Source organism: Wasmannia auropunctata, unplaced genomic scaffold (genome assembly GCF_000956235.1).
Source record: "Wasmannia auropunctata unplaced genomic scaffold, wasmannia.A_1.0 LD335986.1, whole genome shotgun sequence".
NCBI lineage: Eukaryota > Metazoa > Arthropoda > Insecta > Hymenoptera > Formicidae > Wasmannia > Wasmannia auropunctata.
The window spans coordinates 1,629,102-1,654,210 of NW_012026904.1; the positions used below are offsets into that span (position 1 = coordinate 1,629,102).

Below are 25,109 nucleotides of genomic sequence, written 5' to 3' on the forward strand. Positions count from 1 at the left end.
GGGAAGAGAAGACGACAGTCGCCGGAGCATTGGAGTAGCGTGATCGATATCGCCGTTCTCGCGATTGAGAAATAGAAGACTTCTTTCTCCACGCTGCTGATAATACGCGAACGTTTATTGAAGGTTTCTCGACAGACAGATACGCATCGAGAAACCCTATCAATGGGGAATGAAGTAAAAATATCGTAAGGGATGAGAGAGAGAGAGAGAGAAAGAGAGAATTCGTTTGATTGTCATGTGTCGAATAGAATATCGGCGATAAAGACAATTGACATTTGACTGTCTGATCGGTTTTTATATACGCCAGAAAGTCGTGTTAAATCGGAATTTCTGCATGAAAGTTTCCTATGTAATGCGTCTTGCTGAAGCTTTTCTCAATATAAAAAGATTAATTTTCAATATTAAGTAATTCTTCGTTATATGTATATATTCTAATATCCATTTTCTAATATCCATTATCTTACAAAATTCTTACTTCGCGTAAAAACTTCGTTTCCGAAAGAACGGGCTCTCAGTAATTTGAAGCATCTTGTGTGTTTTATATCTGCATTATTCATCGTCCGCGATATGGGCATAATCGATAAAGCGATACGAGTGCACATAAAAGCAGTTAATAAGCAATAAAAGCTGCAGGCAAGATAAAACAGACGCTGCTCGTACGTAAGGTAAAACGGGTTGAAAACTCAACTCGCTTATAGAAACTTCTTCCTCCGCCCCTTATTTTTCTTACATCTCAACTCTCGTGAGTGAGTGAGTGAGTAAGAGAAAGAGAGAGAGAGAGAGAGAGAGAGAGAGAAAATGAGAGAGAAAGAGAGTATCCCGGGGCAAGATATCGCATTTTATCTAGCGCAGCTGGATCCCAGATTCAAAACTTTTCCATATCGCATTACGCGCATGTATATATATATATATATATACACGGCGTAAGGCGGGCATAGCGATGCTCCTCCACACGCAAGGGGGGTGGGGGGCCGGCGCAATAAATATTTCATTATGTACACCGTTGTGCGTCGACGTTGGTGCACGTACGTGTACGTGGTATGTACGCGGCTCGCGGTGGAACACGATCCGACGCGACGCTTTCCATATCTGCGCCTCGCAATCTCCGACAACAAAATTTGCCTGACGCCGCACACACAGGTGGACGCTGTGCGGCCAGCGTGGACGATCCCCCTCCCCCGCCCCGCAACGCTGTCCGTTCCCCTTACCCCCAGGCGCCGGTATCGATTATGAAATTGCGCCGGATAAAGCAAACGAGATAGCACTGGATAGCACCGCGACGAGCTTGGTCGGTGGTATCCCTCGTGCACTCGTGAGCGCGCGTATCACTGACGCGCCCGGGCGCTGTTGGTTACCTTTCCGATCATATCGGCATACCGATATACGCTCTATCTCTCCAACACGCACAGGTGAGAACATTCCACCTCGCCCGTTCGCCAGTTCACGGGGATACGCACACTCCCGGCAATGTTCACTCCGTATCGCGCGGTGTTGTATGTACGTCGCCGCGTATTCGTGCGTCCTACGACGAAGGATGGGCGCGAGAGATGGGGGGCCCCCCCCTAATCGCTATTCGTCTCTATCTCGTGTTGCGTTCTAAACTACAATACGCCCTCTCATGTGCACCGTGTCACGCTGCCACGTCGCTATAATTCCCGATAAGCGCCAAGGCCTGCGGAAGCAGGTAACGGATCGCATTATCGCGTCATTATTATTTGATCAACTGCGGAAGAATCGAGAGAGATAATCGACATAGGTGACTTCCGCTTATCCCTCTCCCTCGCCATCTAGCATATTCTCTCTCTCTTTCTCTCTCAGGACCTTATCCTATTTCGAAATCCGAGGACATATCCGGCTTAAGCTCTCTCTCACCGAGCGTCGAAATTTCGAGCGGTCCCTATACCTACATCGCTCGACTCCTATAACAGGCTTTTGGCCCGGCTATTACCGTTTAAGGAATGCGCATATCATGAATGAGGGAAATTTCACGATACACCGTGTCCCCGATAGCGAGATTCGAACTTTTCCAAGGCACGCTCACGTCATGCAATTTTCGCGGAATGGAAACGTGAAATCTTCCGCGCAGCTGTACATACATAGATACGAAATTTCATCGCCTGATACAGGTATCGTTTATAGTTGTACCCACGATATGGTTACGTATGGTTCCCTGTTTACCGTACTGCGAACAACGTTAATATTTATTTAACAAGTCATCCGAATATTGGAGCACTAATATATATTACTAGTCTATACGTTTACCGGTGAATAATTCATATTGTTACATATTAACAATGTCCGTGTAACCATGCAAAATTGCATACTGAAATGTGGAATATTCTAGTTCTAAATAAGCGGTGATTTTCTACGCAAATTTCATTTTCGTCTATTATTAATACACGTTTATAACAAATCGACGTTTCTTGCGGTGATTTTACAAAAGGTATTTCAGGATTTTAATTCTACGACATATAAAGATTCGGTACGTTGAGAACGAAGTTAATAGGACGATTGTAGAAGAGCCGAGGTAACTGGTTTCACGATATCCGCGCGCCGAACATTATGCCGATTTCTAACTCCCTAAATGGGAGAAATGGTTTTAAAATATTCGCGCGGGGAACCCGTATAATAGCGTAAAAACTGCCCCGGACTTTACGACGGTCGAGAAATCTGCATTTCTAATTTTTATACCGACATTCACGAAATAACATCGCCGGCGATGTAGTAAAACCGGGATTTGCGGAATCTCCGTCGCGGAATTATAAACGCCGGGAATTTTTGAAAAAATTCGAATCGGCGGTACGGGGGAATTACAACAAGATCTAGGTGATATAGGTTTTTTTTCTGGGAAAAATGTCGAAATATTTTCTCTCGATGAACGCTCACGACATTAGCGAGATAGTTCTGTCGTAAAAAGCCCAGAGAGAGGAGGGCTAAATAAAATGCAATTTATAAATTCTTCCTAAATTCTCGATGAGTAGCGCGTAGCGAATTTATGTTGGCGGACGATTTTGTAAAATTAAAGTAAACATACGTGTATTTACCATCGGTCTATCGTTCGAAACTACGAGAATAAAATGTTTGCACAGTTCAAATTCATGGAATACTACGATCATTTACCATTTCTTTTTCACAAGAGAGAGAGAGAGAGAGAGAGAGAGAGAGAGAGGAGAGGGGGGGGGGAGTAAAGCGCTTATACGGATTGCGAGCTAGCGGGGCTCACGGCACGTTCAGGAGGTATGTGTCACGATATTGATCGACTTCAGCAACTGGGTGCCATTAGCCATATACTTTTTGTCTAATAGTATGAACTATTGCGGTCGCGCGCGAGAACTCCGAAGAAAGCTTACGTTGGCGACCTACTTTCAGATCGCGCTTAGGGTGAAATCTTTTTTCCGGAATCAGGTCGGCGAGCATGAAAGACGTGTTGCGAAACGCGGCGCACGCAAGTAGGTCAGGCATCCACGACAACGCGTTTCGTTCCGTCTAGGTAAATAAAATTATTTTATAATTATCCGTCGGAATAAAAATAGTTTTGCAGTGAATCGTGCAGATTTGTAATTGTTTGATTTGTCGATAAGTAAGGAGCGCTGCGCTCGACCCTTCGCGCGCGGGCCGGATACGAAAGAAAAACAGTCCGGTACTCACTTTATTCGATTATAAACTAACAGCTCAGCTATCTCTCGGCCTAGCCTCGAGTATAGAGTTTCTACGAAGACCAACACCTTCGGGTCTATCCTTAATCGAGCTTCACTGCGATGGTCTGGTGCTGACGGTAGTCTGGTCGCTCCCCTCAGTGTCGAACATCGTATCGCTGGCTCTGGCCTTGTATCTCGGTGTATTAAACTGCAACAATAGAAAAATTATTTGTTATAGTTAATATTTCATTAGTTTTTATTATATTTAATAAAGAAATTCTAGTTACTATATAACCTTTAGTATACATAAAACATACACGCCTAATACGAAACGTTTATATTGTAATTTTTTAAAATTTCAATTTATTCATTAAAAATTGACAAGCGACAATTTGCCAGTATAATATTTTTCAACGCGATGCTAAAAGATAAGCCATCGATACACCATACATATACATCAAGAGCCTGAAGAATTTTCGCGATATTGATCGTGCACGTAACGCATTTTCTTGAACTACCTCTTATCTCACAGGTTTTACATATTTATGAGATATTTTCTCGTTACAGAATGAGCCTCGCGCCTCACTTTATGCCACGTTACAGTTTTCATGATAATACCAAATGTTCTCTCAAAGAGCAAGAGGAACGTTTCAATTGGTCTCAGTCCAGGGAGCGAATTCTTCCGTCAAATTCTTCGTAACGAAACCCCCGTAACGAGCGGCCCTCGAAGAATGCACGGCAGCTCTTTCAACCTGTCCTCAAAGTTCCGCTTTCAACATGGACGGATACAGCGCGCGCGCGCGCGCCGCCCGGTATATCCGTGAGAACGCGGATGTAGCAGCGACGCAGGAATTTCAGAACGTATGCGTAGCTCCACAAAGGACCCTTTAGCGCCGCTGCAACGAGTCCTTCCGGACAGCTATTAACATCGAGCATTCTGCGAGTCTCTTGGTATTTACCGCGAACAAGCTATCTCGTCGTGAACATAAAGGTTAATTCTTTCTCTCTTTTTTTTTTATACGTCTGAACATCATCGGTATTGTGTTATCGAATCATGGCAGATCGAAAGCCTTGATATCCGATATTTTTTAAAGAATATTATACAATTTTCAATCATACGGCTTAAAAGAAAAAAAAATTTCCTTTATTCTTTAATTCTACCCTATTCAACTCTTTTAATTCTACCTTTATTACGTTCATCCACATTATTTACTTACGAGTTTTTCTCTACATTGTGAATTGACTTTGATTATATGATCTTTATGTTTCATGTATAGATTCAGAGCATAACTAAATGCATTCTCTTCAGATACAGCAGATACATCCCTCCCTGTTAAGCTCCTTTATGTTGATGTTTGTCACGAGCAGATCCAGCGGTATATTATCGGCGTATGCATCAAATTAGTATGCGTCCAGCAATCGGGCTTCTCGCCCATAAACCGAAAATCGAACCTTTGTACCGAAGCGGGATAAGCCGGGGCCGGCCGACATTGAAACATGCGGGGGCATTTTCATAATGGGACAGCAATAACTATTATGATATACGAATTCGTCGAATTATTAATTGGGATGCAAACACGATCAATCGTTCTCATAATTCCTACCTATATATGCCGTAACACTCGTTGATGCGTAAAAACGTTTATCGTGCAGCGAAATTACGTCGAAATGTGAATGTGGATATTACGGATGCATATTAATTAATGGCATTGTGTATCGAATAGATCATTAATTCCCAGATGTGAGAAAAAGTTTGAAGTGCCCCAGAAATAATTAAACGACGAAAAGAAAATACATTTGTGATTAAATAAGATATAACAAATATGAATATTTAAAGAGCAAACTGAGAATAAATGGCGCGGTAATTAGTTGATTTCTTTCTTTTTTAAATCTTTGACTTCCGTTGGACTCAGTTATTTTACTGCAACGAGCTTTCATCTTATCAATTACAATGTGAAAACTTTGGTGGAAGAAAATACAAAAAAATCCAGAGAAGAAAATAAATTAATGTGTCAATTAGTAAGATGAAAGTTCGTCGTTTCTTGATTTGCATTGGTTTTCACTCAGCTTAACAACAGTGGATAATGCATTTCTTAATGGGAAGTAAGATGTTAATGGAAGATGTTTCGTTTATATATACTCTTTATATGTATGTACGGAGAACGTGAAACTGCGAAATAACTGTTTGATATCGTTAATAGCTTGAAATGAAGTCGAAATGTTCGATTCTCTCAATGGATGTACATAATCAGGGAAAATGAATACATATATTTTACACCAAAAATTTGTGCGTATTAATTACCGCATTAATTGCGCATGGCACTTACTGCCGTTTACTCTTAGTTGCTCTTTGAATTTATTGTTAATTATTTCAATATCAAGAATCCTTTATAAAAAAATCTATTTATTATTTAAAAAAGAAGTCTTTTACGTCATATTGTGATCCTGAAAGACTTTTTCTTAAAAAGGAAACGTACGTGTAAAAGTTTCTAAACCGATGGATAAAGCGATGAGTGAGATTGAAAGGGTCGAACCCCAGGCTTAGATGGGAGCGAAACAGATTATCGATGATGCACTTGCGCTTCGCGCGGCTCTTATCCTCTCCAGTTTGCAATTTATGCACATTAGGCGTCGCGTCAGTAGACGCATACCACGTAGCGGAGCTTTCGGTCGAACATTTTCTCCACATATACTACCTCAGTCGTTGTTATAGAGTATTTGGTGTAACTAAATTTCGGAGCAAATATTTTCCACGTAACGCAATCACACAGACACAAACCGTTCTACAGTAAGGGCCTTTGACGCGCATAACGATAATCCACCGTGTGAAATGTAATTTACCAAGACGCGGAAATATTCGTGAAATTTCCCTCTGGAGCGCATGTAATCTGCGTTGCATACCAGATAATTTGCCAAAGCTCAATGATCGATTTCCGTTTATCAAAGTTTCTCGTTTCGTCTTCGGCGCGCTTCGCTATTTTGCAATGGCTTTCATAAAGATATGGAAATGCACGTAGTAGGAAACAGAGGTATCGATCGCGATATGCCCCCCATACGCGTATGCATACGCGGCTCTGTGCACCTCCTGGCTCCTCTGCATTTCATGCGCCGGTTATCGATGCAATATTCTTGACATTCGCGTGCATCCAAATCGTTTATCCGTGCACACGGGATCATTCGTAAATATCGAGGATCTGCAATCCTATCCTATCCATTTGAGAACATGAGGGGTACTGTATGCGCATTGTCTCTCTCTGTCTCTCTCTCTCTCTGCTTGGTAAAAGGTCGAAACTAGCTTCATCTCCATTCCATTAGATGTGACATTTAGATGCGGCTTCGTATACGATTCGTATACGCTTTGCTTACTTGCCAAACCGGTACATTTACATTTATAATGTCCTAGTAGTTTATGACATCTTAGATTCGATTTGGAAAACTCAATGATACGTTTGCACTTCAGGAGACGTAATAAAACAAATCGCATTCACTATTAAAAAATTTCGTATGTTATTTCTATTAAAATTTAAATCAAATAAACTAAAATATTACATACTGTTTGAAATAAACATCGGTATTCATATGATTATGATAATCGAATGTGGCTGATTATAGCAAGAATACGAATAGCTTCTGGATTTTATAGAGATTTTCAAAAATTTTTTAAAACTCTCCTATTTCTCATGCTGCAATATGATCAATATGAGCTTTAAATGTCACGCGTAAAATGGGTTTCGACGACAAACAGCAATATCGTATGCGGAAACGTAAAATCTGATAGTTACATGCACATTGCGCGGATCTCCGCACGTGCGTATTCGCGGAGAGGCTTTCAAGTACACTGGTAATCTGGGAGGGGAGAGATACGATGCATCGTCCTATCGCGGCATCAGCCATGGCCGCAAGTAAAGCCTATTAGTGCGCGGCGTTATTAGAGGATACTATCTGACCTAAATTCCGGATCCCTATCGGTAACAGGCGTGCGTAGGCATCCTTAACACGAATTTACGATAAGATCGTAGGCTCAGGTACACGCGCGCTGCCAAACTGTCTCAACTTCTTCGAGCAGAGTGCAGGGATCGGTCCGTATAACAATCAGAGAAGCGGTGCACGGAAAAAACGATTTTGTTGAAAGGTCTAAAAATTTGGCTAATACAGATCTGAAAATAATTTTTTGTTTAATCATCAAAATAATTTATTGGAATGCTAAAATTGATAAGCATTGCTATAAAATGTTTTTATATTCTAGCAGTCATTTTGACTCTCGCAAATTCTTTTGGTTATTGAGCAAAAATTATTTTCAGATCTGGATTTAGCAAAATTGTTCTTTCCGTGTGTTCAATCAAAACGTTCAACCATTATTCGATCGCGGATTCGATTGACTTGAGAACGATGCGTAATCTCCTGACACATCGCGAGCGAACGGAAAGTCGATTTCGATCGGGACAAGGTTCTCTCTCGCTAGGCAGACACGAGACTGTGATTGGAAAAGACCGGGATCGCGTCTGATTCGTCATGTAGCGGCGTCAGGTCAATCCCCCGAAACAGATCTGTGACAGCACAAAAAAATATACAACATTGCTGCTGCAATCGGAAACTTCTGTTTCTCGGAATCACAATATCATAGTTTCTCGATGAGTCCCCATATTCGATGAAACTCTATGTAGATGTACCAATATTAACCATGGGCAAAAATGAGCAACTGTGAATATTTCTGCGAAATCTACGATCGCAAAAAGATAGCGTACATTCATTTGTCCGCATTAGAGCGAGATTGTCGATATCATCATATGATCGTTCTCATCATTTGCCCGAATATTAAATGCACGATTTATCCAGTCTGAACTAGTCAAAACACATGTGGCATTTACGGATGCGAAAAAATTGTTTCGTTAATCGTCATAATTAAGCAACTAAGAAAAAAAGCTGTGATTATGCAAGAACGTCGTTAGGCGAGTTTAGATCTTTGTCAAGTGCGAGTCATCGGACGACTTACGACGCCGTCTACTCTTAGGTTCTTTCGGACTTCTTTTTTATCTCCCATCAACCCTCCGTCGTGCTAAGTGTAACATCACGAGCCGTCAAGGAGCAGCCATCACACGAGAATTGCTTTTCACAAATCAAGCCCGCACCAGCTTCTTCCCATCTTCGCGGGACTTTTGTGCGCTGCGACGAAAAAAAAAGCGACGCTCATAACGACAGTTTCGACACCGTCTGGCACTAATAAACGCCATTAAGAGAAAGGGAGGAAAGGCAAGAGAGAGAGAGAGAGAGAGAGGAAAGACGTGCCCTTCTTAAAAAGTAATTTTAGATTACGGCCGCCATTGTCGTCTATCGACAGCCGATTAAATTACAGTCGAGAATCGCTCTCGACACGAGGGAACGGCAACGGCGCGGAGGAGCGAGGAGCTCTCGAATTACTATGTCGTATAACGGCTCGTCGTCCCGTACTTTTCGCGCGGATAATCGAGTTACGTCCGATGCGTCTTTATGATCCTCTCTGTTCGTCCCCTTATTGCCTGGCCATGACAGGAGTCGTCGGCACTTTTCGTGCCGTCTTATACCGTTCAGGTGACGTGTCTGCCTGTTCTCTGTATAGCGTCTTTCCTGTGAGGTGCCTTTGCCAAGTATCTCGGGAAAACTCGAACGACGAACGTCTAAGGTCGCGCCGAAGTTACATTTGCAAAAAGAAGCTGTCAAAGCGTTACCCGCGTAGAAATTTATTCGCGCGCGATGTTAAATGCATTCGCGAGATGCACTCGCGAATAATCAACGTAAGTTCCGTAAATGGGAATTAAGAGTATCAAAGAAAATTACAAGGGCATTCATCCTTTTATCTCCGCGCAGCTGCAGAACAATATTCTTTCAGCGTTTCTCCTGCTTTAAAGTTACGGGTTTATTCAAAGTGCTCCATCCATACATTACGTAACGCTCTGTATTTACGGCTGCAACCGTCAATGCTGCTGCGCATCCACGTTTTCGCGTTTAACGTACCTACTCAAAACGGCCAGTTTAACGTAACTGCTCGAGTGGCGCACAATACGCTATTAGATTCATCAAATATATGACGTCGGAAAGGTCTATTGTACCGCGCGCGCTTTTCTCTCCACGAGTGGAAGAAGATACAATGCGGCCGAGAGAGCGGTGGGCGCGCGCGTCTCGACGGCGTTGTTCAAATGCAACGTTGCAAAGCCGTTCGCGCGCGTAGCAGAGCTCTTTCCCGCGCGCATACTTTCTCGTTAGAGAGCGGCCGAGAATCTCTCGGTCAGAATGGCGACGCTAATGAATCATAATCGGTACTTTCCGCGCGGAACGCTTTAGCCGGGTTAACCTGGAGCAGACGACGTGCCTACATATGCAGCGACCGCGCCAGAGACCCCGGCTGCAGCTGCCTGCAGCACGCAACTTTATACCACGGTGCGTCCACGAATGGTCGCTCGCCAGCGTCAATTGGTTAAATGACAAACGAAATCATCTTCTCGTTCGTTAACCTTGATAGGCCATCCTCTTCTTTCTCTCTTTCTCTCCCCGCATATATCTCTGCCTCTCTCTCTCTCTCTCTCTCTCTCTCTTTCGCTCCATCTTTCGACTTCGTCATTTGAATTAATACCACTGGAAGCGGAATCTCGTGATCCTCTTTCTCATGTTAATTAGCAGCAAGTGTCCGCGGGCGCCCTTTGTGAAAGAATAATAGGGATCAACGTTACACGATTCGTTTAGCATAAACGTTAGCTGCAGCAGACAATACGTCGATTAACAGTAACGCACATGATCTCTCTTTCTCTGTCTCTCTTGGATCTACTCTTTTTAAATGCCTATTTAATATGTTCGTCGAAACCAAATTCCCCGCTCTCTCACTCGCGATATTTCGCTTGCTAATGTAGAATTATATTTTCTATTCGCTCGCGGCAAATATGGCAACTATATGTATAGCACGGAAATATTTATACGAACAACGTTTAATCATTTCGAAAACAAAGATATATGTATATGTTAATATCAGGATTAGCTAATGAATTTCACAATATAAGCAGAATTCTCGTTATTACGAAATAGAATGTTATTAATTGCAATCGTGTTAAAATCAAATTTCCGGAGCTAATTGGAATCGTAATAACATGTGTTATAATTCAAAATATTTCGTCATCTTTTAAATGTAATAATTTAACATTCGAATAGAATGTTTTCTTGTTTTTTTTTTGTTACATGTGCGTTGGACAATCTCGTTTCAGAACAAAAGTTCATCGTTTGCGGATTGTATTTGTATGGCTGTTCATGGAACGATTGCGTTTCGAACTACGTGAAACACCGCGGGGTAATAGCAATGCGACAACTCGAAATCATATTTCTGTGCGTGTCACGATGGGATTTGATGCCTTTTGAGTATTGAAAGATTATATCTCATGCGAGCTTTGCCTTTCCTTAAAACAGATATCCTTCATTTTTGCGTTGAACAGTGAAAGCGCAACAATTATTAATAATATTAAAAGTTTCATAATCTTGTTATGTATAAATAAAAATTAAATATCTTCTTGTAAATTGCGTTTAATACAGCTAAATTAGGCCATATTTGATATTTATGATAAGACGGTGAAAATAGTTTCCTTTGTAATTTCTACAATTATAAATATTATAATAAAAAACGATGCGACTCTGTTTGCTACATTCGTAGCCATAAAAAACTTGAAGCTACATAGATAAGTATAAATAGCTATAGATAATTGAATACAAAATAAAAAGATAGATAAGTGGACATTTAATAAAGAGAAATATTTTTTCATATAAATAGGAAAGATCCGCCTTATTAGTTTCCTACATCAATTAAAAACAGATTAAATTATCAAAGTTCTCGCAATGTTTCTTTTCAAATGAAGAGATCTGTTAGTTCTTTATTATTCCATAATGAAGCCTCTTATAATTAGAGATAACAATGCATCGGTACAAATAAACGTTCTTTGGAACAAAATCAATAATGTGGAATTTTTCATTAATAAAAGAGATATTCGATAATAAAAAAAAAATCATTATCTGCTTATTGACAAATTATATAAATGTTAAAATCGAATGCGATTTTATTCCATTTTATCTTACATGAGAGATTTCAACGAAGTTTTAATTAATTTAATTGTCTTCACATTAGAAATTTACAAAAATTATTAAGGCAGAATGTAAAAGTGACTTTTTCAAACATCAAAAAACAACGCATCGGCCATCGATCTCTACACCAAGTTTCTTCCACTTCAACAGCAACGGCGCTTTGCAGCCAGAATCGGGCGCAGAAAATGTGCCCGTGGCACGCGAATTCACGGCGTCAGTGGTGATGAAAGGTCCCGGGGGTTTCCTTTTTCTTTATCGCGCGACAGTGTGGCGGACTGCGCGACTTTAACCCTCGCGTACACGCGGTCGTTCAAGTTACCGAGAATCTATCTTACGAGCGCAGGTGCGCAAGTGTGAGCGCGGGCACGAAATCGCTGACACGAGAAAGATAGAGCTGTCCGGTTGCTAAATGTATTAGCCACTTCGTGTTAGAGAGTTATCTTGAATCAAAAATAATACTGTAATCAGTCAAAATGACCACGTATTTAGATATTATTAATCGTATTTTTTCAAACTTTTAAATATTTTAGACATTTTCTAACATAAATTGATTTTATATGTATATCGAATTTTATATAATTTCTTATATAAAATTTAACACACACATTCAGGAGCTTTATTGAATCCATAAACATATATTAATTAAAAATGTATATATGTATATACATATATACATTTTTAATTAGAAAATACGAAAAGTATTACAAAATTTATATATGTTTATAGTATGAAATAATATGAATACTGTATATAACTGAGAATATCGAATGTTATCTAAAAACATCTAAAAAAAAGATTGAAAATTTTCTTCGTAAAAAATTGGAAAAAAGCGCCAATTAAAAAGCATAAACGTGCGAGGTAACGTGTACGCGAAACGAGAGCAGCTTCTAGGTATTTCTCATTCCGCGTAATAAAGTTGTATCATGCTCGAGGTAAGTGAAGCAGAATTATGATCTCAGGGTTATTACACCACCTACGTATCATTCTTCATTCTTGTTTGAATCTGTTAATATAAGTTTTGATATCTACCTACATATTGCTTTAATTCTATTATTTTGTATTTATAAGACTTATGGTAGAACGTAAAATACATTTATTTTACAGTTGCATATTGAAGAAGAAAAGCTGTGAACAAAAGAAATTATTTAAAAAGAAACGAAAGAAATTTATAATCGTTAGGAAATAATTGATAATATTCTAAATTTAAACATAAATCATTTCATTCGATTATTTTAGATATAATCATTTTGTCAATTTCACTTTTTACAAAAATTTAATCCTGCGCCCAATTACATTAGGTAAAATGCAATTCAATCACATGATTCATATTTGAGACATTTCGGTTATGATATTATGCTATATTAATGGCTGCAATTGCTTAATGGAATAGCGAGCTATTTGCAGAGGCAACATCGATGGCATTGATGTAACGGTTGCATTAATTCTCTTCGCGCAAGATCAAATAAGTTAAGTAAGTTATATATTTCAGGTAAATGGAAATGTCAGTGACCCTGACTTCATATTATTTGCTAAAGTATTTAAAAATAAACAAATTAAGATTTTCAAGCATTGAATACTAAGACGATATTTATGCGTTAAAATTTATCTCTGAACAACTAGGTTAATGAATATTTTAATAAATATGCAAGAGCAACTTCCAACGGTTTTAACATCATTTTTGCCATTATTTTTGTTTTTAATAACTTTACATATAAATTACTTATAATAGACATTATCGTGCAAACCGAAGTAAAATAGTAGATTCGGAGGGTTTAACACGTCCACATTTGTCATCTTGTCACGTATTGATACATGGCAGCGTATAAGTAATGCATTTTATCGGCACATTGATTTTACCAGCCTCAGAAGTACGTTCCGCGTCACGATGCACATCTGTTATCGTGCGCTGTAGCTCCTTCTCCTCTCTCTCTCTCTCTCTCTCTCTCTGTCTCTGTCTTTCTCCCTCTTTCTCTCATATAGCTCTTAGAATCGGTACAACCCTTCGTGTCCGGCCATTCGATCGCTCTGGCCTTCCTGCGGCACTCACATTTCGCGCGCGACTACACGCGTCTTTCCATCGGGTACGTGACCAAAGGCACACGATAGTAAATTGCTTCTGCAGCGGTTTTACTCTTCGCGATGGCGCGCGGAGGAAGGTCGGCATGGAGGAGGGAGGAGGGGCGAAAGTCGAGGGAAACTGCTCCGTCAATCGGCCGGTAGTGAGATTGGGGGTGAAAATCAAGAGGGGCCGCGGAGGAGAATGGGAATCGTTGGGGGATGCTCCCTTTGGTCGTGGCGAAATGGGACAGAGAAAAAAGGGAAGAGATCTCGGAGAAGAGATCCCTCCTTCGCGAGGTGGCCCGCGCGCGCGGACTTCTACCCTCTGATTGAGTGGCGAGGGTGGCCAGAAGGTAGAATCCCGATCGGTTCGGAAGGGCGTGAGGGGGCATCCGGCAATTTACGGACGTCCGGCGAAACTGATTTCGAGGCGACAGAAATTACTTCTTCAGGAAGTCGCGGTTCTCTCTCTCTTTCTCTCTTTCCCTTCATATATTTCTGCCCTTTCCCTTTTTCTCTCTTCTATCTATGTCTCTCTCCCTATTCGTTCTCATACCGAGGTTTTTTGGTTCTTCGCGATGTGACTCGCCTCTGGGGTACCGTATTCCAACGGCTTCCAGCGTTACCGGCGAATCTCTCGTTCGGTCGTGGCACAGCATTGGGAATTGTGGATTGCACAGAAACAGAAGTCGTATTCTCCAATTTTTCTCGATATTGAGTGAGAGATACAAACTTATTTTGCGCCTTATCGCGCTTTATTGTTGTCACTGAAGTGTACGAAAGTAACATGTCCAGCGCGTTCAATTCGAATTTAAAAAAAACCGACAAAGAAATTCAAGCGATTTATCGAAACTACATAGAGACTTTTTTCTTCAGCTTTATGACAAATTTGGGGAAATGGGAAATGTGAGCTTTTTGGTCTTGTAATCTTCAATTGAATTCGCCCGCAGCGAGCGCGCGGTTTCTTCGTATTGGTTTTCCGCGGCCAGAGCATCGGGATTGTGGTCGCATCGATTTGAGACCGGCGGTAGCCGTGGTAAATTTCATAATACACTTCTCGAAGATAGCGGACCGATATTTGACTTACGCCATACTCCTTTCTTAATTAAATTTCCCGATACGCGCGCAGATATATGCGAGATGCAAGAAAAAAAAACTTAAGAAAAATATTTCTCTAAAGAAACTTCAGTAATTTTCTTGAAATAATTAAAATTTGCCGTCTTTCAAAATTTCTGATGTAAAAGTTTATAAAACGTCATATAAGGCGAACGAGATGCACAAGTTTATTAAAAAAATTTTTCAATGGCACATTTGTTTGAGTTTTTAATTAAGTAAATATATAATTATCGGATTACAAATGTAAGTAACGTTGATTAGTAAAGATTAGTTATCAAAGATAGCTAACAGCTAAGTGACTGAATTAGAGACAAAGGATCGAAGCCATTTCTTTCTGTTAACTGCTCGTATAAGGCAGATATATGGGGGACCATAAACAAGCTCGGGGGAATCTACTTTCTAGCCCGTAGTGTAGTTTCACTATGGCTGCCAAATGTAATTGAACGAAATAAACGTTGCAGCAAAATGCTTTCACTTCGTTACATCGCCAATACGCCGAGACTGGCGGGATTTTATTCGCAATCTTTTTACCGTGGTCCACCATTAAGCGATTATCTGAATTGGCGGTTTAAAGTCGTTCGCTCCTGCGGCTTTTATATCGTAGACTTGCAATATGTCAAGATATAATATATTTCGAGCGCAAATAATGCAAACTCCATTTTCATTCACATCCTCTTACTCCTACTTTAAATAAATATAAAATGCGCAAACAGAATCTGCGATTCGTGACGTTTGGAACAACTTGCATTTTAGGATCAATAACTATCTTTAATGGCATCTTTGATTAGCAATGTATCTTCATCCATTCGCTTGAAACGGAACGAACAAAAAAAAAAGAGAGAAAAAAGCTCTCGTGACAAAGGCGTTTTTGTGACAAGCTTTTATATAATGTAGCAAGCCTGAATACCTCTCGTGTAGATATAATCGTGCGTTTCACAGATCAATTCGTCTACGTCTCCCGTTTCCGTGCGTATGCGACATTTTTACTTTCTATACATTCAGCCGTGCAGAAGTTTTTAATTCGCACTGCGCTAATTAGAGGCTCGGTATCGACCAATCGATCCGTGAAATACACTCGCAACCCCGGCGTACGAGCGATAAATTGAGCGGGGTGGGAATTGCGCGAAAGAGCTTTCTCTCTCTCTCTCTCTCTCTCTCTCTCCTGCAAGAGAGAAGGACGCGAACGCGAGCTCTCGCAACGTTTTTACTCGTTTACAGAGAGAACGTGTAAACGCGCTGCATTACATGCACGAGCGCGGTTGATCGGTGCCACTCGGACAATGCGGTGTTTCCTGGAAAGAAACTGCGATTCCGAATACTTCGCGGATCTGCAATAATTTTTGTCATTCCGATAATTGTATTATTCATCCGTGTGTGTCGCGTGTGCGCACGTGCCGATCGGCAGCGACACGGAACGCGAATCTGAATGCGCGCGTTCCGCGCGAGTACGCGCACAAAGCCTTATTAATGTCGTATCACACATAATCGTCATAATCACTTGCAGCAACTGAATATACGCGCGTATAAAATTACGACATAATATAATAACGACAAATCGACGAGCGGCGCGAGCTGTGTTACGCGAGGTCGTTGTACAGCTGTAATCGAGATTACAAATGAGGGAAGCGTTAATAAGCGACGGTGGGGTATCACAGTCGGTCGGAGAAGGTAGGGGAGGGGGGTGACGATTAATACGTCGTCAAAGGAGCGCCACTTTGGTACGCCCGCAATTTCTGAGGCCTGCGGAAAACGTGAGCCGGCACTCGAGTGCTCGGGCGTTGAAACAATTAGGCGGAAATGCCGCTAATGGCGCAGCAGCTGCTCGAATTTGACTGGCAAAATTCCTGACGGCGCTTCTCCTCAATCTTCATCCGCGTCTAATGCATGACTCGGTAACTATGTGACAGTTGCTTTGACGGTATTATTCGCGATGAGAATCCGCGAGCCGAATAGACATTATTTGGCAGATGATTGTGCCAAAAATTACGTAACAAATAATCGCATAATTGTGTTGAACGGTATATAAATGTTGTGTAATGAAAAAGAGCTAGTAAAAAAAGGAGCTATATAAAAAAGATAAATTTAACATGATGTGGCAAAAATAGTTGAACCTCAGCCGAGCATTCTGGGAGCAAGTTTGTTACAGTCTATCTTATTTGCAACCGTTTCCTCACAGATTGCCCGTACCCGCTTAGTTTCGGATTCGGTTATAATTGGTGCTCGGCCACCGTAGAAGGATCTGTCTAGTGTGCCAAGATTTCAAAGAGGTCAGTCGGATAATTCGACGGTAATCTGCTTGCAATCTCGCGGAAAAGAAGCTTATTGCGACATCTCGCACATCTGAAAGCGATTTATCCGTTAAACGACAGATTTAAGAGGGATCTCCGGTTATAATCGACAACGTTTAGCTTTGACTTTACTATTTCAATTACAACAATTCGCGTAGCGACAACATCTAAAATTACGTGGATACAAGTAAGATTATAAATCTAGAAACTGTTTTATTTTTAATATCGAAATAATATCTAGTAATATTACTTACAAAAATAATAATTGGAATTTGATGCTGTTAATAACATTGCCATGATCCGTATAAATGGCTTCAGACGTACAAAATAAAAGATTGGATTAAGCTGTCATATTTTTTGATTCGGAGCAATAACATTTTGTGAACGAGCGCGCGATATTATTTTTTTTATTTTTGAAAAAGCTTTCAATGGCAAGCGGAAAAACTATTCCGCTTTCATGTATTCACAGCAAAAAGCTCGGCAGAAAAATAATCTCTCAATAACCATTCATTTTTGTCGATAATGCAAACAAAATAAATAGCTTTCGTATATACGGGAATAAAAAGGTACACGGTCTCATATAATTATTAAAATAAATTTATCCAATTTATATCCAATTGATGTAAAAAAATCAACAGTTTTTAAAACATATCGAAGTTTAAAAAAACTATTAGAGAGAGAGAGAGAGAGAGAAAAATAAATGTAACTACAAATCGGTGGTTTGTACGAGTCTAGTGATCAGTCCGCTTCATCAAACTCACACTGGTCACCGATTTGTGATTACAGTTACATATACATATATGTATGTCAATGAGTCAAACAAATAAATTGGTTTAAATCATATCACTCTTGAAATAAAATAAATTTTTCGATTAGATAGTTGGAGACGCATTAAAAATTTATACACATGAACGAATTTGTCTGTAAGAAAATAAATTAACTTATTGATTCCATTAAAGAAAATATTGGATTTCATCTGCGAGAAATGCGCGACGAATGGAAAATATATATTCGCGGAATTAATCAAAGACTGTCGTTATCGTGGAAATGTCAAATGTGTTTCAATCACTGCGCTTCTTCCGCGATTCACACTGACGCACGTGGGGCAATGGGATTATTGTAATGATACATAAGCAGTCGCTTGATAAGCAGGAATCTGCCATCGCGTCATCGATAATGCAAAGTCGTAGCCAAGAAACGTGAAAGAGTGCGGCTTATCGGTGGAAAATCCCTTGATACGGCTCCGTATCAAGTGTGTTTACATCGATAAGTACTTGACGATCGACACGCTGGTACTCGGCCGTGCCATTCAGATTGTAGATGCTCCGTGAAATACGCGAAATACACACGAGCTTCTCGCAACATCATTTTCATCGATTTTCGTTTCGTCCACGCGCGCGCGGCGCCAATTTCGCCGACATTTATTCGACGACGCCATTCAGAAACGTGCAAAGCACAAACGATAAAACATTTCGCATCGGTTAACAAGCGAAATCGTTTATTTACACGGTGCGCGCGCGCGAAGTTACCGTGTAAATACAATAATTTTCTCGTGCTAACGAGATTCGCGCGGACTTGGACGATCGAAGAGAAATATCAAAGGGGAAACGACGTACCGCGCGCTCGATAAAGTAATACAGTGTCCTCCATCGATTTTCTTTTGTATTGGCAAATAAAGGGTTTCGCAGTCGTCGCACGAAAGATTCTGGAAAGGAATACAGGGAAAATGGAAACAACCGGGACTGCCTCCAATAATTGGAAACCTAATCAATAGAGCGTAATCAGTCAACCATGATGCACTGTTCAAGGGAGAGATGCAATTTATATACGCGCGTGCACCTAGGCACACAGACACACACACACGCACACACACACACACACCTGCCACGATGCATATTGTGTCATGTGTATCTCTATCCACACGGAAGCGCTCCACTTGGGCACAAAGAATTATTGGCTCCCATTCTGCTCCAGAGTTACCAACGGCATCTGTCCGTCCACCGGGGCTTCCTTCCATCCAAGTTTGCGTCTCCTCCTCCGTGTGTCCGACTGCGCCGTATATCAACTCCACACAATTCGAAACATATCGCCGCTGTCTTCTTCCTTTGTGTCTTCGTCGATTCTTCTCGCGTAAAACCCGTTTTTATCGCTATCCGTATACGCCTCGGAACCCTTTACCGCCCCGCCGATATGAGGCGCGCCGCCCGCGAGGAAGGGGGAACGTGTAGTCGAACGAGAAATCACCTGGGTCCGGCTTTCAGAGAGCCAGGAGCGGAGAAATCCGGCCGCGCCATGTTTTCACGGCGATACGATACATTTACTGGCTCCCCCGATGTGCGACATGACTTATATCGCACTGTACACATTGTTGTTGGAAACGAATTTGCCATCTGAGGATCTGCACTTGTATCGACAGTATTGATAACGTTCTTTCAGCGTCACAGTTCCGCACCCGTTATTGAATGTTATGAATCAATTGCTATCACTTATCAATCATCGTTAAACTATTCAATTATCGAGGATGTCATAATTGTGTGTCACGATTGATCTCAATTACGGAACTACAAGAAATGTGACAATATGAATTTCACTACCTGACAACTGTGGGATATCGATATTGATTTTTATTACATCAGTTTTACATTTATTAAACGTCTCAAACCGCATATGGTATCGCTTTCTTGATTTCCTTTAAATGTTCCATAATAACCAAGGATAATATAATTGATAAAAAAAAAAAAAAACACGACTGGGACAGCGTGAATGTGAATCCTATAATGCGCTAAAGAGATTAATTACATATTTTCTCAATGCGCCAAGTCGTTTTCCGATGCGTCGAGCTCGCCGCAGGTTTCCAAGAGCTGTATATACCCGTGCGGTAAAGGGCTCCCATAATGCTCCGCGTCGGTTTCACAGTACCCCACTTAATTCTCTTTGCGGAAGTATCTCGATACGTTCTCGCGTTAATTTCGAGACGCGGTATGATTAAACACGTGATTAGTGTCTGCCGTTGCGACCGCACGCCGGGGCTGCACACCCGCGTATATCTCCGCGCACACAAGTCTTTTAACGGGTATATTAAGCTTGCTTCTACGGCGTACACCTGTAACGTAGGTTGAGCCGCGCGCAGCGGCCCGCTGTACGCGAGAGCCAGGTAGATGTTTGTATACGTGTATACGTGTTACCCGCAACGAGTATCAGATGCCACGTACGTTAAATGGGACACGGTATAACATCTCGACGAGCTGGAGCGGGAATGTATGAGGGCTCACCGACACGCGAATATATAGATAGGGGAGAATAACAGCGACACTGCAGGAGATTTGTGCGGCGTCCAAGGGTTAATTCATGGAAATCCACCTGAGCCACGCCCTTCAGAACGAATTGCACGTCACGAGATAACGCGCGGCGAGCTACACGGCTCGCGTTACCTCTTATACCTCCTCGCGCGCGCTTTATTAATTGTTGCTCGCGAGCGCGCGCGATCCGCGAATTTCTTCCACGAGTAGTGTATAACCTAGCCCGTGGGAGCGGACACAGTTGCGAACAGTTTGCGCGCTCGCTCGCTTCGGCTGTGAATCCTGTGGCGTTTTTCGTATTGATCGCGCGCCGCGTTTCGCGCGACGTGTTGCAAGTTCACCAAGTTCGGTGAAACCGCCTGGTTCGGATACGAGGCTGGGATTCGTTGATGCGCGAAGATCCCAGCTCCCCAGTATTGGGAGTATAACTACCGAATCTATTGGAGAGAGTTCGCTATCACCGGACTCTGTCCGCGGGTTCTGGAGTTCATAAACTATGATGCAACGCTCAATTTTGACTTCCCGCGTTCCACGCCGCTAACACGAAATCTTAAGAGTTGTTATTACCATATGAAACTCTCTGGATATTGCGGTAGTAATATTATTGAAAACTTTTGAACAAGACTTAAATATCATTTTACGTGTCGTTATATATGACGTGTATTATACTCCGGCGGAAGTTCATCAAAGTATCAAATTAAGCTGGTTTTTGCAATTTAATTCCACGATACCTTCTTTTGTGCGATATAATAGCAAATTAAAAAGCCAACGTAAAATAAATGTGTACAGGCAAGAGAAAATTTCTCGTGTAATTTCCCCGCTTCTGATGTCATAATTCAATGCGCTGCTAACCAGCAGCGTAAAGCCTTAAAGGCGATTTCGTTTTGCACCACGTGTCCGATGACTAATTCGTCGTCGTTGACGTTCGTCGTGAAACAGTCTCTTTGAGGCACGTAGCTTTCTACTGCGTGCGTGATATTAGGTACAAGGTATCGGGTTGTACGTACACGCTACAAGGGTATCGCAAACGTTTTGAATGGAGCTTTGCATGGCCACACAACCGATACGTAGCTATCCGCAAGTGGACATTGTACAATGGCCGCGCGTTTGCGTCATATCCTACAGCTAATTCATCGAAATCCACCGAAACCACCTACGACCAATAACGGATGCGTATATCTATAGCATGTGCAGATATGTGTGTGGTGTGGGGTGGTGTGTGCGTATACGGTCGATCGAGGGATCACGAATCGAGGACTAAGTGAGCTTGGCAGGCTATCACGCCGATTGTCGCCCGGTAGCGTCTGATCACATGTTACGAGTGGATGCGATTAGCTGGCCGCGATCATTGGTTTATTGGCGAGGTTTCGCACTGCGACTGACAGGATCTTGTTTTACATACGCACTTACAGCTCACGAGTCGCGATACGATCGAGGTCGAAAGCCGAGCGGGAGCCACTTTCTCGCGAGACCTCCCCCGAGAGCACCCGTGTATGCCTCCCGTAATTTTACCCTGCAAGATCAATGCGGACGAGCATTCTCGTGTCACGTTCGACGCACCCGCAAATGCATGGGCATTCGCGCCAACCAAGTGGAAACTCGTTTCTCTCGTTCGAGACAGGCGGTATCAAGGCTCGTGTATATAGCCTTGCTTACTAATTCCGTGTTTTGCAAATAAAAAAAAAGGGGGGAAAAAAGTCGTCGTACGTAGACAATGGCAACGCACACCGATACTTGTGTGTCCAATACTTTTCGTTCGCGAACCGGAGAACCGTACGATATCCGACGGTAGTCCCTGATACTCGCAGACTATTAATTCTTCGAAGAGGGAAGTGAGGAGGAACAGGGGAGGAGCGGCGGGAGGGGTTATCGGGTTGCCCGCTGTTCCTCTCCCCCGCCCTCACTCCCTCCCCTCGAATTTCGTATTTCGATTGTCGCGTGTGTACGCAGGTTTCATCCCCCTTTGTACGCCCGGCCGTTCCTCCGCGATTCATGCTGCGCCGCGGTATATCTAGCGCGTAACGGAAATCCTGCATGGTCGGTGTACATGCTCCCGGGTATATTTACACCGGAATCGATGAGAATTACGAGTTAACATCGCCGGCACACTAACGGTGGCGACCACCCCCGTATACCGGAGGCCGCCCTCAGGATTGACAGAATTAGGGTCGCGTCTCACGCACTCGCGAAAGCAACAGGACAATGTTAATGGCCTGGATGTGCACCACATTGTGCCGCCGACGGTCCAGACCGGAATGCATGACGATTTGTGATACGGCCATGTGACACGTATTATTTAGCAGTGAATGGAATCTGCTGTTCGTTGTTGCGACAACTCACACGCTTAATTAAGTTTACGTAGTTACGAGCGATGGCGTTCCTTTTTTTTTGTCTTTTGCTTTCATTAAAATTCGATGGAAATCATTTTTATCTTGTCACAAATGAAAATCGATATCGCCCTACGGAGATCTCCGAGACAATGGAGAGATTCGAAGCGTTTTCTTGACGGCACGCGGAGTGTACGTTACTCCAGAAAATATTGTGAATTGAGATCACTTTGATCTCGGGTGTAACTTTGATCAAACGCCGCTATTTTATTCAACTGAAAAGCGCGAGCGTAAAGATGCAATTTTATTCAATAAAAGAGAACGTTTGCGCATGACAATCGTCCAGCCGGCGTATTTACCATTTTCCAGCTACGATATATCTGTTCAAAGCAGCCCTTCTACCAAAGCAATCAGAAATGCGAAATAAAATCGACTAAAGATAAACGCATATTTTATAACTCGTTGCAATTAATGCACCGCGTTCCCCGTTTTAAAACACACTTCACGATCTACCTTTTTTTTCTTTTAGTAAAATAAGCGTCTTTATAATAAGAATCATGCAAACGTATTCGCGTCTCATTCGCGATCGCGGATTAGACGAGATCGCGATTAGCGCGCGGGGTCCCTGGTGGAACCCGCGATGCGGGGGCGTTTCACGGCTTCTCATTTAACTCGTCGTAATTGCGAAGCTTTTTATCTACCATGTGCCCGTGTGTATGTGTCGGTCGAGTGTGCACGCGCGTATTCACGATAGCCGATTAAATCCCCGTACAGCGGCGATGGCGGCGCTCTCCTCCGTCTTTTAAACGGACGGACCGACGGCTCTCGGTCGAGTGCTCCTCGAGTTTTTGCCCGGCCGTTGCCGTCGCTAATGAGACCGCAGCCACCCTACTTTTTTCTACTTTTCCTCTTTACCGGGGAGAACGATGCACGTACTCTACCTACACGCGAGACTTGGGCGTAAATTGGCGTAGTGGTGCGCGGGGGAATAAAAAGCGAGAGGCACCGCCGCGCCGCGGCGGAGGATCTGAAATTACGCCACGGTCTATGCGGCACGCGCTTCTTTCTTCTCGGTTTTTTTTTCTCTTCACCGGCACGCCGGCAATTACCGCTCGATGCCGTCTGCAAAATGTCGCCGTGCCGGAATTTCGTACGACGAACGAGAGTCTAGAAACGAGTTAGGGTGCAGTCGTGCGTGGAAATAGGAAGTATCTGTTACCTGAGTACAGTAAGAAAGCTCGCGGAGGAAACCGAAAAAGCACGCGAATGAAAGAGGAATTAGTCTATTTTGCTTTAACGCATTTTAGCGTATTTCTTACTTAGGTTTTCGGGACAGTCTATGATTGACAGACATTAAATATAATTACAAAGATATATTACTATTACGTAATTTTGTAAATTTATATAAATTTTATATCATATTACAAACTCGCGAATACTTATTTAATGTAATAGAGTGTGATGTGCGTATTAGAATAATATTTAACAAAAAGTCAAAAAGTAAATTTTTAGAAAGCCCGCAAGAACAATGGCTGAATTGTCACGAGAGTAAATATGGAATGTGACTTCCGTCGACCACTCCCTGATGGCCCCGGAAGTCGATAAAGCAAAAGATTCTCGTCCGTTGTCGTCGTCCTTTGCGATTATCCTTCGCGGGGGCGAAGTCGTACCATATATTACTTTCTTTCGTGATATATTGCCCTGTTGGGAGAACAAGCATCGAAATCGGGATACGTCGAAAATTATGTTTGTTCGGCCAGTATATCGTCTCTGTCTCTTTAAACTTTCAGCTATCCAGTAATCCTTGCTGATACCACCATTTCGCAATTTCCATTGGATATTGTTTTCCCTCGGTACACACGAGTCGTATGCTCAACGAGTCGTATATCAACAAAAATATTGAGAAATTTCTAATTGTATTGATGATTTATTTCTAAAATGTAAATTTAACCGTTCAATATTTTTCTCTCTTTCTCTTTATTAATACATATATTCAATGTGTTGAAGTATTCAACAAAAATATTATATTTTCTTTCTTAAATGAAGTCAAATGAAGCAATTATTTTAGTTGCATGCTTGGTGACGGTAAATAAGTTCTATTCTTACACGATAATACGTACGTGTAAAAATTATTAGAGAAGGTCTGTAATTAAGCACGAGCTAGCGTTAAAGTTTAAGTTAATGTCGGAATAAATTTCGTAAGAGACTCTCGGAGAAATTTGCGACCAAAGTTTTCATGATTCAATTACTACTACTTCGAGAAGATAATTGTTAAAAATAATCGAAACT

At 41.9% G+C, this 25,109-nt stretch overlaps 1 protein-coding gene across 1 annotated transcript in view; it reads right to left on the reverse strand.

The window, feature by feature from the left end:
• Positions 1-25,109, reverse strand: part of LOC105454360 (bifunctional heparan sulfate N-deacetylase/N-sulfotransferase) — a 107,309-nt gene that overhangs the window by 39,121 nt on the left and 43,079 nt on the right. The window contains exon 3 of the mRNA XM_011696925.1: positions 3,649-3,846. Coding sequence (XP_011695227.1) covers positions 3,649-3,846 — 198 coding nt within the window. The remainder of the gene's footprint in view (positions 1-3,648; positions 3,847-25,109) is intronic.